This window comes from Phycodurus eques, chromosome 5, assembly GCF_024500275.1.
Source record: "Phycodurus eques isolate BA_2022a chromosome 5, UOR_Pequ_1.1, whole genome shotgun sequence".
Classification (NCBI taxonomy): Eukaryota; Metazoa; Chordata; class Actinopteri; order Syngnathiformes; family Syngnathidae; genus Phycodurus; species Phycodurus eques.
In genome coordinates this window covers 16,351,339-16,365,137 of record NC_084529.1, presented here as the reverse complement: position 1 = coordinate 16,365,137, position 13,799 = coordinate 16,351,339, and the positions used below count along the sequence as shown (strand labels likewise).

The 13,799-nt window shown below is 42.4% G+C and overlaps 1 protein-coding gene across 13 annotated transcripts in view; it reads left to right on the top strand.

Annotated features, from left to right (window-relative positions):
* pclob (piccolo presynaptic cytomatrix protein b) overlaps window positions 1–13,799 on the top strand; it is a 58,188-nt gene that overhangs the window by 30,303 nt on the left and 14,086 nt on the right. For 5 of the 13 annotated variants that reach the window (XR_009768613.1, XM_061677763.1, XM_061677759.1 and 2 more), the window contains exons 14-27: window positions 130–1,694; window positions 1,780–2,051; window positions 2,396–3,230; window positions 3,332–4,376; window positions 5,129–5,197; window positions 5,585–5,611; window positions 6,929–7,014; window positions 7,478–7,553; window positions 7,646–7,771; window positions 10,068–10,176; window positions 11,135–11,202; window positions 11,274–11,527; window positions 12,138–12,185; window positions 12,880–13,010. Coding sequence is in view for 11 of the 13 variants with exons in the window: in XM_061677763.1 (XP_061533747.1) it covers window positions 130–1,694; window positions 1,780–2,051; window positions 2,396–3,230; window positions 3,332–4,376; window positions 5,129–5,197; window positions 5,585–5,611; window positions 6,929–7,014; window positions 7,478–7,553; window positions 7,646–7,771; window positions 10,068–10,176; window positions 11,135–11,202; window positions 11,274–11,527; window positions 12,138–12,185; window positions 12,880–13,010 (4,711 nt within the window). In the remaining 2 variants the exon portion in view is untranslated. Of the gene's footprint in view, window positions 1–129; window positions 1,695–1,779; window positions 2,052–2,220; window positions 2,374–2,395; window positions 3,231–3,331; window positions 4,377–5,128; window positions 5,198–5,584; window positions 5,612–6,928; window positions 7,015–7,477; window positions 7,554–7,645; window positions 7,772–10,067; window positions 10,177–11,134; window positions 11,203–11,273; window positions 11,528–12,137; window positions 12,186–12,879; window positions 13,011–13,799 lie in introns of those variants that run through there. The other 8 variants (XM_061677769.1, XM_061677764.1, XM_061677765.1 and 5 more) reach the window with 7 other exon arrangements.

Genomic DNA, 13,799 nt, shown 5'->3' with positions numbered 1-13,799 from the left:
AAATTTGCATGTGCATGGGCATCTTTAAAATCCAGATTGAGTGGTCTTAATTTAATAAACAAAATTACTGTTTGCAAAATGGTGTGCATCTGAAATAGTAAAAACTATCCACTTGACTTGTTGTGGCAGGTAAAGCCCTAGACTACACTAGCAAAGCTACTGCAGCCTTGGCTGGGATGTCTCCTTCACCATCTTCTCAGGACACACTCGCTGTGTTCGGTGTCAGTAGTGCTCTAAGAACTTCAGATGGAATAGTTTATTCCTCTGTATCTGCCCCAGTTCCATCAACATATGCAGTTACCACCCAACCTGGCTCCATCTTTAGCACCACCTTAGTGCCCACATCAACAGTTCAAAATGAGTCTGTGCCCCAACAGTTTGGCTTCATCTCTGCCACAGACCAAAGACAAACTATTTCCTATGATACAGGGCTACCAAAGGAGCTTCTACCCATGGCACTGGCTGACATCATAACAGGATATCCAGAAATGTACTCAGATGCCACATTGGAAGCACTAGCAGCTTCTCTGGATGCATTAGCCTCCTCCTCAATTTTCCCTGGTTTAGACAGCACCAAGATGGCTCAGTACCAGATGGAGAGGGAGTTTCTCGAGCTAGAGAAGCTTAAACAGCTATGTCTTGCTGAGGAGTTAGAGTGGGAGAGACAAGAGATCCAGCGCTATCGTGAACAGGAGCAGCTCATGGTGCAACAAGAACTTGAGGAACTCCAGGCTCTGAAACAACAGCTTCTCATGCAGCAAGAAGAAGAGCACCATGCTCACATGATGGCCCAGCAGGAGACATATGCCCAGCAGAAAGAGCAATTGCAGCAAATCCAGCAACTCCAGATTCAACTTCAGCGGCAGTTAGACGAGCACTATGGTAGCACAGGTACCACGACAAACCTTCTTGAGGCCAAGTATGCAGGAGTAGGAGACAGTGGACAATACTGGCCTGTAAAAGATGAGAATGCAGGTCCACCTATTGGAGTACAGTTAGAAGAAAGCCAGGACCATCATAACAAAGCAAAACGGCTTCAGGACGATCAGGACACATGCAAAAAGATCATTGACAGTGGGGTGCAGACTGATGACGAAGACTCGGCTGAAAAGCTGCATGTTGGAAGAAGAAAGAAGAACAAAAGAAACAATGATAGCTCAGCTCCGAGTGATGATGAGGGCCAGGACGAATCGGAGGCTCCTGCAAAGGCTCGACGACGCTCTCGAAAACACAGCAGTGAAGGAAAACATAGCTCTAAGGTGTCCAGTATTGCTATCCAGACGGTTGCTGAGATATCTGTTCAGACCGACCACTCTGGCTCGATCAAAAGACCTAAAGTCCAGATGGACACCAAGGTGGAAATAATCAAACACATCTCAGCTCCTGAAAGCTCTCAGAGAGGGGGAAGTCTGAGCTGTCAGACAGATTCAGACAGGAGGCACACACCCACTGAAGTGGGTTACAGCACAAACCTCACAACTGACGCCATGGCTAGATCGAGAGGTTTCTATACATCAGTTTCCCCCCTATCTCATGATACATCACTTGGAGGACAGAGAATGCTGACTGCTGACCCAAGCAGATTTTCTTCTTGCCCTCGGTTGAAGCCTGGTCAGAAGTCTTTATCTGATCCTAAATCTCTGAGTCCTGCTACAGAAGAAATGATGGCTGTCTACTATGCAGACACGTATTCAGTGAGTTATAAAGTTTATTTAAATAATTCAGTTTGCAATTCTGAATACAAATTTGGTGGAGTTATTCTTTGTCCATATGTTCTAGGGTCGAGTCTCCCCTTCCGGCGGCACAGGTAAGAAGGTCAAGCGGACACTACCAGATCCACCTCCAGAGGAGGTGGATCCGCTGATGGGACGCTCAGGCTACAGCACCAACTCTGCCCGCCGTCGGCTCGCTCGCAGCACTACAATGGCCCGGGCCAAGATCCTGCAGGACATTGACAAAGAGCTTGATATGGTGGAGAGGGAATCTTCAAAACTACGCAAAAAACAAGCTGAACTGGATGAAGAGGAAAAGGAAATTGATGCCAAGCTACGGTGAGATGGTGCAGATTGAAACATTGGCTTTTGCACAGATAGTGTGATGTAAGTCCATTAAACGATTATGGTTGTCACCCATAATTTTGATCAATGCAATTGCTCTCATCCCTCTTTTGCAATCATCCTCCCTAATCCATCTGCATGATGCCCACACTCATCTTGCTAGTTTATGGGCTAAAAGGCTGCCTTGACATCACTCAGTGAGCCCTCTCCAAACTCACACATAGTGAAAGGTATTATTGTGTGGGAATGCATAACATTAGCAAATTTGCTTGAAATGTCCGAAGACATTTTGCCAAATCAACAGCAAGACCATAAATGGTGATACCTTATCATTGCAGGTACCTGGAAATGGGTATCAATCGGCGAAAGGAGGTCTTGCTGAAAGAGCGAGAGAAGCGGGAGAGGGCTTATCTCCAGGGAGTGGCAGAGGAAAGAGATTACATGTCAGACAGTGAGGTTAGCAACATCAGAGATGACCGTAGTGACGGCTTGGAGAGGCCGCGAACGGCGCCCCAATCAGAGTTTGATCAGTTCATACCCTCGCAGGCAGAAGCTGATTCCCAGTACAACACACTCACAAGTCCCTACTCTCATTACGGCCAATATGTTCCCCAGACTCAAACCACCAGCCATTATACCCAACATAATCTGTATGAGCCGCAGTCTGTTTACCACCAACAGGTTTCTCCTTATCAACATGTCTCAACCCTATCCCTCTCCCATGGTGAGGATCAGACTAGCAACTACCAACATGCTCTGCTCTTACAACAAGGAAAGCAGCGTCAAACCAACCTGTCTGATTTAGAGCCCAAGATCGCCACTAACTATGAGGTCATACGTAACCAGCCTCTAATCATTGTGCCAACCTCCTCTGAAAGTGGCTTTGGGGTGGCTCATCTTGGAGGCAAGTATGGCAGCTTGGACTTGAGGCTAGGACTAGAGGAGAGAAGTATGGCCTCGAGTCCCATGTCAAGCATCTCTGCGGAATCGTTCTACGCTGATATCGACCATCACAATGCCAGGAACTATGTGCTGATTGAGGACATAGGGGAGCTCACCAAGGCCTCCACAGGATTGGGTACCACTGGCTTGGGTTCTGGATTTAACCTGCCTGATAAGGAGTTGTCCAAGGCAGACAGACTACTTAGGGCAGCTGAAGTCAGACGCACAGAGGTACATCCCCATCATTTGTTTTCATAATCACCATTGTAAACTCTTTCTCCACTTTCTTTTCTGTTATACAGTACTAATTTTTCCCATTTTTTCTCCTTTAGGTAGAAGATTTCTTAGGCCAGTCCCAAATTCAAGGTTATGGTAAAGGAGAAGAAGACACAATGGTGGAGCCTTATGAGTTAAAGCTACTGAAGCAACAGATCAAGCAAGAGTTCCGGCGAGGAACTGAAGGACTAGAACATTTATCAGCATTGGGCCTTCCCCAGTATCTGCCAAGCGATAGCAGCTTTCGCCACTTCCCAAAAGGTGAAAAATATAGCATTGGAAGGCTCACTCTTGAGAAGCAGGCTGCAAAACAACTCCCGGCTGCTGTGCTATACCAGAAACAGATGAAGAACAAAAAGGCTTTAATAGACCCAAAAGCCATCACCAAATTTTCCCCCATTCCGGAGAGTCGAGATTTGGAGCCAGACTTTGCCAGCTACATGGGATCTGGAGCTTCCTCTGTCACCAACCTGGCTGCCAGGGCAAGGCTACTTCAGGATGAGATTACATTTGGACTGAGAAAGAACTTATCCGAGCAGCAAAAGTATTTGGGCGCCTCACTGGGAGCTAATCTTGCTGGTTCTCTGGGGCAATCTCTTGGAATGGGGTCCACTATTAGGACCTCTGTTCAGGATGATGGCACCTACCCAAGTGGCAGCCGTTCCAGACCGTCGTCTCGTGCTTCTTCCCGACCCTCCTCTGTCTATGGCTTGGATCTATCAATCAAACGGGATCTTTCCAGCTCCTCACTGCGACTTAAAACTGAAGGGGAGGTGTTGGAAGCAGCATTTGCTCCTGGCGTGACCAGAACAAAGCCCACCAGTTTGCCTGTCGGCCAAAGCCGGGGCCGTATTCCCATCGTGGCTCAGAACTCTGAGGAGGAGAGCCCTTTGAGTCCGGTGGGGCAGCCAATGGGTATGGCTCGGGCTTCGGCGGGACCTCTCCCTCCAATTTCCGCCGACTCCAGGGACCAGTACGGCTCGAGTCATTCCCTGCCAGAGGTCCAACAACACATGAGGGAAGAATCTCGAACTTGCGGCTATGACCGAGATATCGCATTCATCATGGAGGATTTACAAGGTGCCATGTCAGACAGTGAAGGTAAATAGAACCAGAGACCGTTGCAAGGAATCAACTGTGTGGACTTGCTTGTCATGCATGCTACTATTGAGTGATCTTATGCGTTCTTCAATCATCAGCACTTTAAAAGCATTGCTGGTTACTTGTTACTGTATATATCCCTCTGTCGTGTTTAATATCATTTCATGAGATATATTGCATGCTGGTCTCCTTTTTAATTCTTCCTATTTAAATGCATAAGCTTGACTTTGTGTTTGGCACAATTCAGGTCGATACACATTTCCTTGTGTGATTTTTTAAGCATGCATTGTAATCTTAGTCATCTTTATTTTGTATATTTTCATTCTCCAATTACATTAGGTTTGTAAATCAGTAAAAGCTCTGCAGTAATTTATACTATCGCCATATCATCATCTCATTTGTGTTAGGTTGTCTTTTTTTTTTTTATGATCTACATTTGATTTTGCATCCTTGCATGTTTTGCAAGATACATTTTCAGTATATGTTTTGAGTTTCCATCCAAATAAAGTAATTGTCTTCCATATGGTGAGTTTTCCTCATTGCTATTTTAGAGACAAATCGACATTTGTAGCTGCAAAACAGACATTCACACAACAAATTTGTAACACAGTGTTATGATGATGACTTTAATGAGTATTTAACTCACATCACATGTAGCTTGTGGACTGTTTTTTTGAGCGCTCTGTCTAGATGATGAGAAGATGATTTGTGTGCTGACTCCACATATAAGTGTCAATCTGCCTTGATTACAGGACTCAGTGAGTCCGTGCTGGTGTTGAACAGAGAGGAAGCCAGAATCTTTCATGACAGTATCGCACACGGTAGAGTATCATAGTTAACCAACACTCAAGGCCCACTTTCACACTGGTTGATGATAAGCTTTTCCCCCTATAGTGTATTTTGTGTCTTTTTCATAGTGCCTCTCCTTTAAGTGTGTAGCGGATAGTTGGTTGCCGTAATTTCCAGCATGCATCATACATTAACTCCCGCTTTTAATGCATGTGCCGACATACTCCCAGTACATAACAGCTCCTCTCAGCTTACGTAGTTCCTTGACTTTACAGGCTGCTGCACGCATTTCTTGAAACAACAACAAAAAAAACATGATTCTTTAAAAAAAAAAATATATATATATATATATATATATATATATATATATATATATATATATATATACATATATAAATATATACAATTTTGTACCCCAGCTGGAGGCCCAAACTGGAATATAGAAGGTGAGACAGCATTCTCCCATGTAGCAACATACAGAATGTACGCCTCCATATCGCATATCATTATTCTCCTGAATGATTCACTTTTCTATCAGTTATGAACATACTGACTGGACCCATTCTGGAATGACCCGCATCTCAGTGGTAGAAAGTCCCATGCCATTTAGTGTAACTCTTAGTTGCAATTCATTTTGGGTATGAACCATCACAATAGCGCATCTGCTGCACTGACTCAGTGAGTATGCATCATCGGGGAATGGCTGCACATCACAGTGGTTCCGTAAAGCATATCAGTTCCTTTTTCTGGTTGTCCGTGTTGATGTATTTTTTTCCTCACAAAGATGTGTGTTTGGTTTGAAATTTCAATATAAGGCAAAAAGTCTTCAAGGTCCACACCGTTGCTGTGCAAATATTCTCGATAAGAACGTTTCCTTCCAATTCTGATAAGCGCATTTAAGCCGAGACATGTAATAGGATAAGACGTTTATCAAACATTTATATAACTTCACAAATTCAGTGGCCACAGGGCATATGGCAATACGATAGTATGAAGTTTCTCAACAGAATAACAAAATATCAATAGCAAAAGCTAATTCCTGCATTCCTTCATTCTGGATTGAATTAACACTATTAAATGTTTAAATTATTGCCATCATAAAATCTTTATGACTGTCGAGACAACATTTTTATTTTTATGAATAGATTCTCAGTCCTCCTGTCATACAAGTTCAAAAAGGCCCCCCAACTGCTGTGCAATAGAACAAGATTAAAATAAAGTGAAACTACTCACTCCACGAAGACACGCCTGACAGGTGTGATGACAGAACTGAGGCCTCTTGAAATTTGTACTGTTTGACTTTAAAGGCAGAACATTTTGATAGAACTCTAAATTATACAACTTTTGGGACTTTGTATAATTAAACTGATAACCCTTCAAAAACTCAGCATTATCATCTTTGTAAAAACAGAATCTTTTCTACAGCTCTTGTATTGGATCTTATCAAATTGCACAGGTGTACCTAATTATGTTGGTTAGGGAGGGCAAGTACTGTATATAAGCCCTTAATAGCGGTTTGTATGCTAAGCTGATAGAGGACTCATAGGCTTATGCATAAATGCATCCTTCACAGTGAAAGAAAACTTAATAATTCTGAGCGATATGACGTCAAGTGAATTGATGTGTAATGGACTTTGTGATGCATATCGGAAACAGTGTTTCCAAAGCTTGATTTGAAGATTGAGCTCTGCTTTATTAATCCTAACCATGCTTGAAGTAGATATGTTATCAACTAATTTTAACGGCTGTCTATCATTGCCCAGCCTACCATCTGAGACGAGAGGACACCGACTGGTTCGACAAGCCAAGAGGACAACCGCAGGCCAGACATATGGCAGACAGGAGACAAGTGAGTTCCAGATCCACAAGGTTCAATACTACAGTAGACTGAAAACTTTAAAGAGCCTACTTGAAACTAGAATTGCCACATAAACAGCTACAATGAGGACTTTGATGCAACTGCATCTATCCCAGGATAGTACCCATCAGCCCCCTAGAGGTCATGAGCATTGGGATGACATTGCATCAATCTGATTGGACAAGACTGACGGAAAAGCAGATGCCAAGAGCGAACAATGACAGAAAAAACAAACCGTAAGACCAGACAGTGGTGGCATGAACAGTGACTGAAAAGCAAATTGTAAGACTGGACAATGGTGGCATGAAATCTGAAAATAAAATACACCTCAGCATGGTCTTAAGGTTGTGGTGAAAGCGCAACTTCTAAATAAACAACCCCACAGCCATTATTTTACAGATCATTTAGACTTCCAAACGATTCCTATACATTCTGGTAATCATTTCTTCTTCAGATGAAACTGGCCCCTTATGTCTTCCCTCACACTCGTGTCAACCTCACCAGAGACCAGAGGGACTCGAGCGTGTCAGGTACAAAGTCATATGAATAGCGAAAAGGAATCTTCCCCTTTGTGGATATACCTTGATTGTGACATTTGTTTATTTTTTAAAATTTTTTTCAGGGAATGGTCTCGGGATCCGGGTGGTCGGCGGAAAGGAAATCCCGGGAAGCCGAGGGGAGATCGGAGCCTACGTTGCCAGAGTCGTCCCTGGTGGCGTCGCGGAGCAAACAGGAAAAGTAATCGAGGGTAAGAAGACAATGAGATAAGTTGGAATTTGGTTAGTCTGTTTTGCTTTGGAAATTGTTTTGTGCTTTAAAGGAGATATTGTGGATTTTCTTCACAATTTCAAACACATTTGTGTGCTTGGTTGGGTAAGTGCACACTTAAGAGACGCAACCATTTGTATATACAAGCTATCAAAAAGAAATGTTTCCATAATATGTGCCTTTTATTTGTAAAAAATTATGTTTATGAGGCCTGATGGAATCATGGAGTCACGAACATGCTGTCATTTCTTAGCGTATAGAACATCACATCCTTTCAGCTTACCTTGGCTGGTGTTAGTCATTAAGCTATTTTTAGCGAGCCTTATCCATTAGAGGCAAGCACATTCTCTCCCAAACATCATACTGAGGTGCAATTTGCAAACAGAAGAGATTAGAAGCTCAGGCCAAATCACACTATTAAAGCTTGTTTCATTTGGTTGTTTACAGTTTTTATCCACTGTGGTGACTCCCTCATGGTAATTCGGACAAAGTAGGAAGTTTATTCTGATCTGATCTATTCCTTTTATTGAAGCATCACTCATAACAAATGCGTAGGCGATGCATCGGTCAGAGAGCCCATATGTTTGCCCGACGGATAATGAATGGCAACGACGCAGAGCGAGGCAGGGCAGAACATGCCTGCAGGTGCAAACCTAAATAGAGCGGAGGAGGAGGACAAAATTAATTGCAGCGTACACAGCGACCGTTTTCTGAAAAAGATGCATATTAATCTGAGCTTCTTGTTGTGGCAGCAGCTAGTTTTGTATTTGTAAGCGACGACTCACTCAGTGCAGTTTTCCAGCAAATGGCTTCAGTTTGCGATACATTTCTCGCCGATACAGAATACTTGGTAATTCCATTATGTCTTCCAGTTGTAATGAAAATGTGTTTAATTTCAACCAAATATTGTTGGAAAAAAACTTTTCATGAACATGACATATGGCTTGACTAAAAACATTACCCTTTTTTAGAGTAGCAACTTGTAATTACTGAATTTTTAACGTCCAACTGCATGTTCTTTAAATGATTTCGATTTCATTTTTGTCATGTCAGTCTGAGCACAACGGGGCACTGGAATATTACTGTATTCCTCTGCCTGACTACATTAATAGAATGAATCCCATATTACATCACAAAATACACAAAAAATAAGTTGTTGCAATGATAATGATCGTATATTGTGTGCTAACTAAAGCTTTCCAATACAAATGTTGATTCCCCTTGTAATCGGTTTAGTAATACTGCACATTCATTTTTATTTAAAATGCAGCCATTATGTGACAGCTAATGTCAATGTGACTGTCGGCTCCAAGCCAGCATTAATTCCATGACCAAACGGGTGAAAAACGATCAAAAAAATAACACAACTGACAAAGCAATGCATGCCGTTATCTGTAACGCAGTTCCATAATTCACTGGTGAAACCTTGCTCAAAACTTCAAAACCTTTCATAAAGCTTTTCAGGAAACCAAAAAACTAGCATGTTTTGTTGAGCCATAAACATTACATCATCAAAGAGAGCAAACCTTTTTCAACACTTTATATTGGTCAGTAACTTGTACAAATAACATTCCCACAAGTGGTCTGACCAATAATATCGATTTGTAATGTCAATCGAATAAGACACACTTCAGCATCTGAGTCACAACAGAGTGATAGACCAATTAACCACTCTTCAAAACAGACGACATTCGTTGATGCTCCCACCCACCAAGCGGCTGGTGATTGCAGCTGTTAATTTTATTTTGATGAAATTGTTAACTCCTTGCAGGGAAATTATTTCCTCTATTCTTTTTTTTTGTTATTGAAAATGATGGGTTTAGCTGACTTTGTGACAACACGGTGACCTTTTTTGCATAGTTTTGCATACACTGTAATAATGTAATAATATAATTATTACAGTGTAATAATGTAATAATAATATTTTGTCTTTTTTGTCACTAATGCTATGAACCCACTTCCTATGTTTTCATGTACTGTGTTAAAGAACAGACTGAAATAACACAACTCTAATGGTGACTTACCTTTTCGACAGTATGTTATTGTTTTGAAATCTGTTCAAAAACGTTCAAAATCGATGACTCACTTTTCATTAGCTGTTTGTGAAATTGTGTGCTTTCACGCAACATTCCCTCATATCTTGTGCATCTCCTGGGGGCTAACCCCCCATCCATAAAACATATTGATGTCCCTGTGGCGCCCTTTGCAAAGTTAGAAAAAAATTATAATTTTTATTGGCATCGAATGACATTTTCCCTTCACCAACACCATTACAGGCATGCAGGTGCTGGAGTGGAACGGTGTGCAGCTAACAGGAAAGACCTACGAGGAAGTGCAAGGCATCGTGGGCCAGCCGTGTGCAGAGGCGGAGCTCTGCGTGCGCCTGTGAGTCACAGCTGTCGCCATTTTGGCCTCGGTGCCTCCGCCGTCGTCATCATTCCCATTGAAACCTCTTTGACATGCTGTATAGACCTTTTCATAATGAGTGTGAACAATAGGTGCCTGGGTACTGTACTTCCGGGTGGCAGAACATTACTGAAGAATATACATTTCATCTGGCTTTCCATCTCCCTTAAAAGCAATTTACCTCATCTTCTTTTTGAATGACATATCACACATTACAACTACATCGGTAGAGAAGAAGGCTAAAATCACCATTCAAGCCATTTCCCCTGTTTTCTCAATCACTCTGCCCTGGACAAACCACAACTTAGGTAGGGGCTTGTTTACTAGTGATGTAATAGGAGTTTTTGCCACCCGAAGGTACTGTCTGTGTGATGTCTAAGGTTGCAAAGGGGTGCAAAAATTCCAGTAAATGTCCGGTACATTTCCATGGGAATTTAAGTTTTTTTTTTTTTAATATGCCAAATTGGAAGCTTTCCATGGGAATGATGGGAATCATGCACATTAATTCATTTCAATCGAGCTGCGGCATATGCGAAGCAAGCATGACCTCAAATTTTGGTTTGCAAAACAAAGCAAAAAAATTGATCGAGTGACGGCTCATAACCTGAAAGACTCGTAAAGACTCTTGGGCCACTCGTAAGTCAAGCTACCTCTGTACTTGAATGGCTGTTTTAGTCAGGAGTATGCTAAAATATGTGGTTCCCCAACTGTATTAAAATTCCCTCAATCAGCATTCAATTTTGTTCCAATTTTCAAAATTCCCGGAATTCATTTTGAAATGGTCTATATGTCCACTTTGCACATGCCCATAAATGCCTTGTCCTCTGCACCCTTCTCTTGTCACTCCACGCCCCCGTCATCTGACGACTCTTACTGATTGCTGCTGAAATGCACCGGTTGATATTACAAATGTCCCCAAATATATGGATCCAAACAGCGACCTTAACATGCTGTCTGACCCCGAGCACCCACAAGTCCTGGAGCACCACGTCCATCTTAAAGCTGGTACGTACAACGGATTTGCATGCGTGTGTGATACACTAGTTAAGGTCTGACCACATTACTGTTTTCTTCAGTAGGAGGCCAGCGATCGCCTGGCGTGGATCCCAAGCAGCTGGCCGCAGAGCTGCACAAGGTGTCCCAGCAGCAGGCGCCGGGCGTGATGGGGGGGACGGGCGCGGGGCTCGGAGGGCCCGCGTGTCTGGGCGTGCTGTCGGCGCTGGAACGCTCGGCTCTGCTCCATTCGGGCACCGGGTCGGCCGGCTCCAGCGGGGTGCCCAGCCCCGGCCAGCCTGCGTCGCCTGCCGTAAATAAGAAACAGCGACACAAGGTAGTGGGATGGTAGATGAAATTACACTGTGGCGTTTTTAATCATTAGAAAATGAAGTTGGTGGGGTCTCCACAATTTCAGTAGGTGTTCTACATTGCTGTCATACGAATTAAAAACTATGGAAATTGAATGGTATTATTATTATTTATTTATTATTATTATTAGTAGTAGTAGTAGTCGTGGTAATAGAGGTAAAAGTAAAATCATTGTTTTAGTCACATTTATTATTACAAATGCCATTCAAATGGTATAATATATAACAACAGTAGTAATAACACGTTTCTCAAATATTGTTATATTTCATACAAAGTAGGAATGATAATAATAATAATGACAGGCCAATTATGATAGAACAAGTAAATGTGGTCCTGTGGCGTGTGACCCTCACTGGAGGTGTGCAAGAGCACACACAAACACGCACGCACGCATGCACATCAAGTCGCACAAACACCCCCCCGCATGTATGCATTGTTTGCAATACCAATGTGGGCAGTGGTATCCCAATTAGTTTTCCACATTCAACATTTTTATCATTGTCATCATAGATTAAATATGTGTTGCTTATTATTTGACTAACTCAAAACACAACTTCCCATTCTCTTTTTTTCAGCCAACTGACATGATAAGGATATCTCATCCCATTACTGGAGAAATTCAGGTAGAAAACACAGTCTCCTCTTTTAAATGAATAATCATCGCTTAAAGTAAAACCTTAAATGGCATTTGCCAGGTTTGGGATGAAGTTAACGGCACCTCCCACATTACCATAGCGAGCATACTAGATTAACTACCTCAGTGGTGTATTAAATAGTTGTACGGGTTGGCAAAGGCAGGGAGAGGGATCGAGCGAGAATGGAATTGCAGTGCAGACTGGAACAAAACTAGTACAGGAAAAGCTAGTCGTGGACAAAACTAGTGCAGGTTAAAATTAGCAGAAGACAAAGCTAGTAGAGGACAACTAGTAGAGGACAAAACCTTTAGAGGACAAAGCTAGTGGAGACAAAACTAGTAGCAGATGAAATTAGTTGAGGAAAAAGCTAATAAAGGACAAAGAGAAACACTAGCAGGGTTAGGGTTAGCCTAACCCTAAGACAAAGCTAGAAGAGGAGAAAACTAGTAGAAGACAAATGTTGCAATTAGAGGACACTGGGACAAAGGTAGTAGAAGACAAAACCAGAAGAGACACTATTAGACTTTAGAGAACAAACCTGGTAGGGGAAAAAGCTTGTTGAGGACAAAGCTAATAGAAGACAAAACTAGTCAAGGGCAAAATTAGTCGAAGAAAAGCCATAGGCACTTTTTATACATTTTATTTTTACATGTTAATTTTTTTTATATTTCTCCTACCTCAGCTGCAGATCAACTACGACAGGAACGTGGGGAATCTGATTGTGCACGTGCTCCAGGCCAGAAACCTGGCGCAGAGGGACAACGACGGCTACTCGGACCCTTTCGTCAAGGTCTACCTGCTGCCAGGGAGAGGGTAAGCATCTGTGAGCAACTAGTCATGTCTGCTCCACGTCTGCCTTTCACCCTTTTTGTGTGTGTGGGTACTCGTCCGGAGTTTTGTCTCCCTATTTGCTTTTTGATGACAGTGCTGTATGTAATTATTAGACTGCATATGTTAACGGAATACTGTTTTGAGTTGTTATTCATAGAAAGTCATATTACTGTCTTTTACTGTATATGCAGTGGGGGGAAATAATGACAATAGACAGAGTATCAGACAAAACCCTATATAAGCGGAAAATGTTATACATTTTACTGAGTGAAAGTATTTGAGTTCAGAATTCCGCCTCCCACAGATTGGCTGGTGCCCATGTGGCATGCAGCTGTTCACAATCCACCAATGACTTCTAGCTCTATTCATCTTTATACTTACTGTATAATGTTATCCAGTTGTGCTGACAATCCAGCCCGACTCAAGTCATTTTTAGTTAAACACATGAAAAAACTTCCCCACTCACTCTACAAGGGGAACCTTCCGTTAGAAGGTTGTCCGTTAGACCACCCTACAATTGTTAATTGCCCAAACTCTCTTTTTAAAGGAGAATTTAGCCACTGTCCACTACTCCGCTCTGCACAAAATTGCAAGTGTATTAATAAATGGTAAGAAACGCTTATCATTGTACAGACATATTTTTGCAATGTCGCACAGTGCGGAATCAGCTGACTTCAATGTCTCTTCCAAATCCTGTCAACAATGCCAAATATGACGTGGATACAGAATAGCACAAGCAAAAACGATAGTCTTTCGAGAGAAGCAATCCAT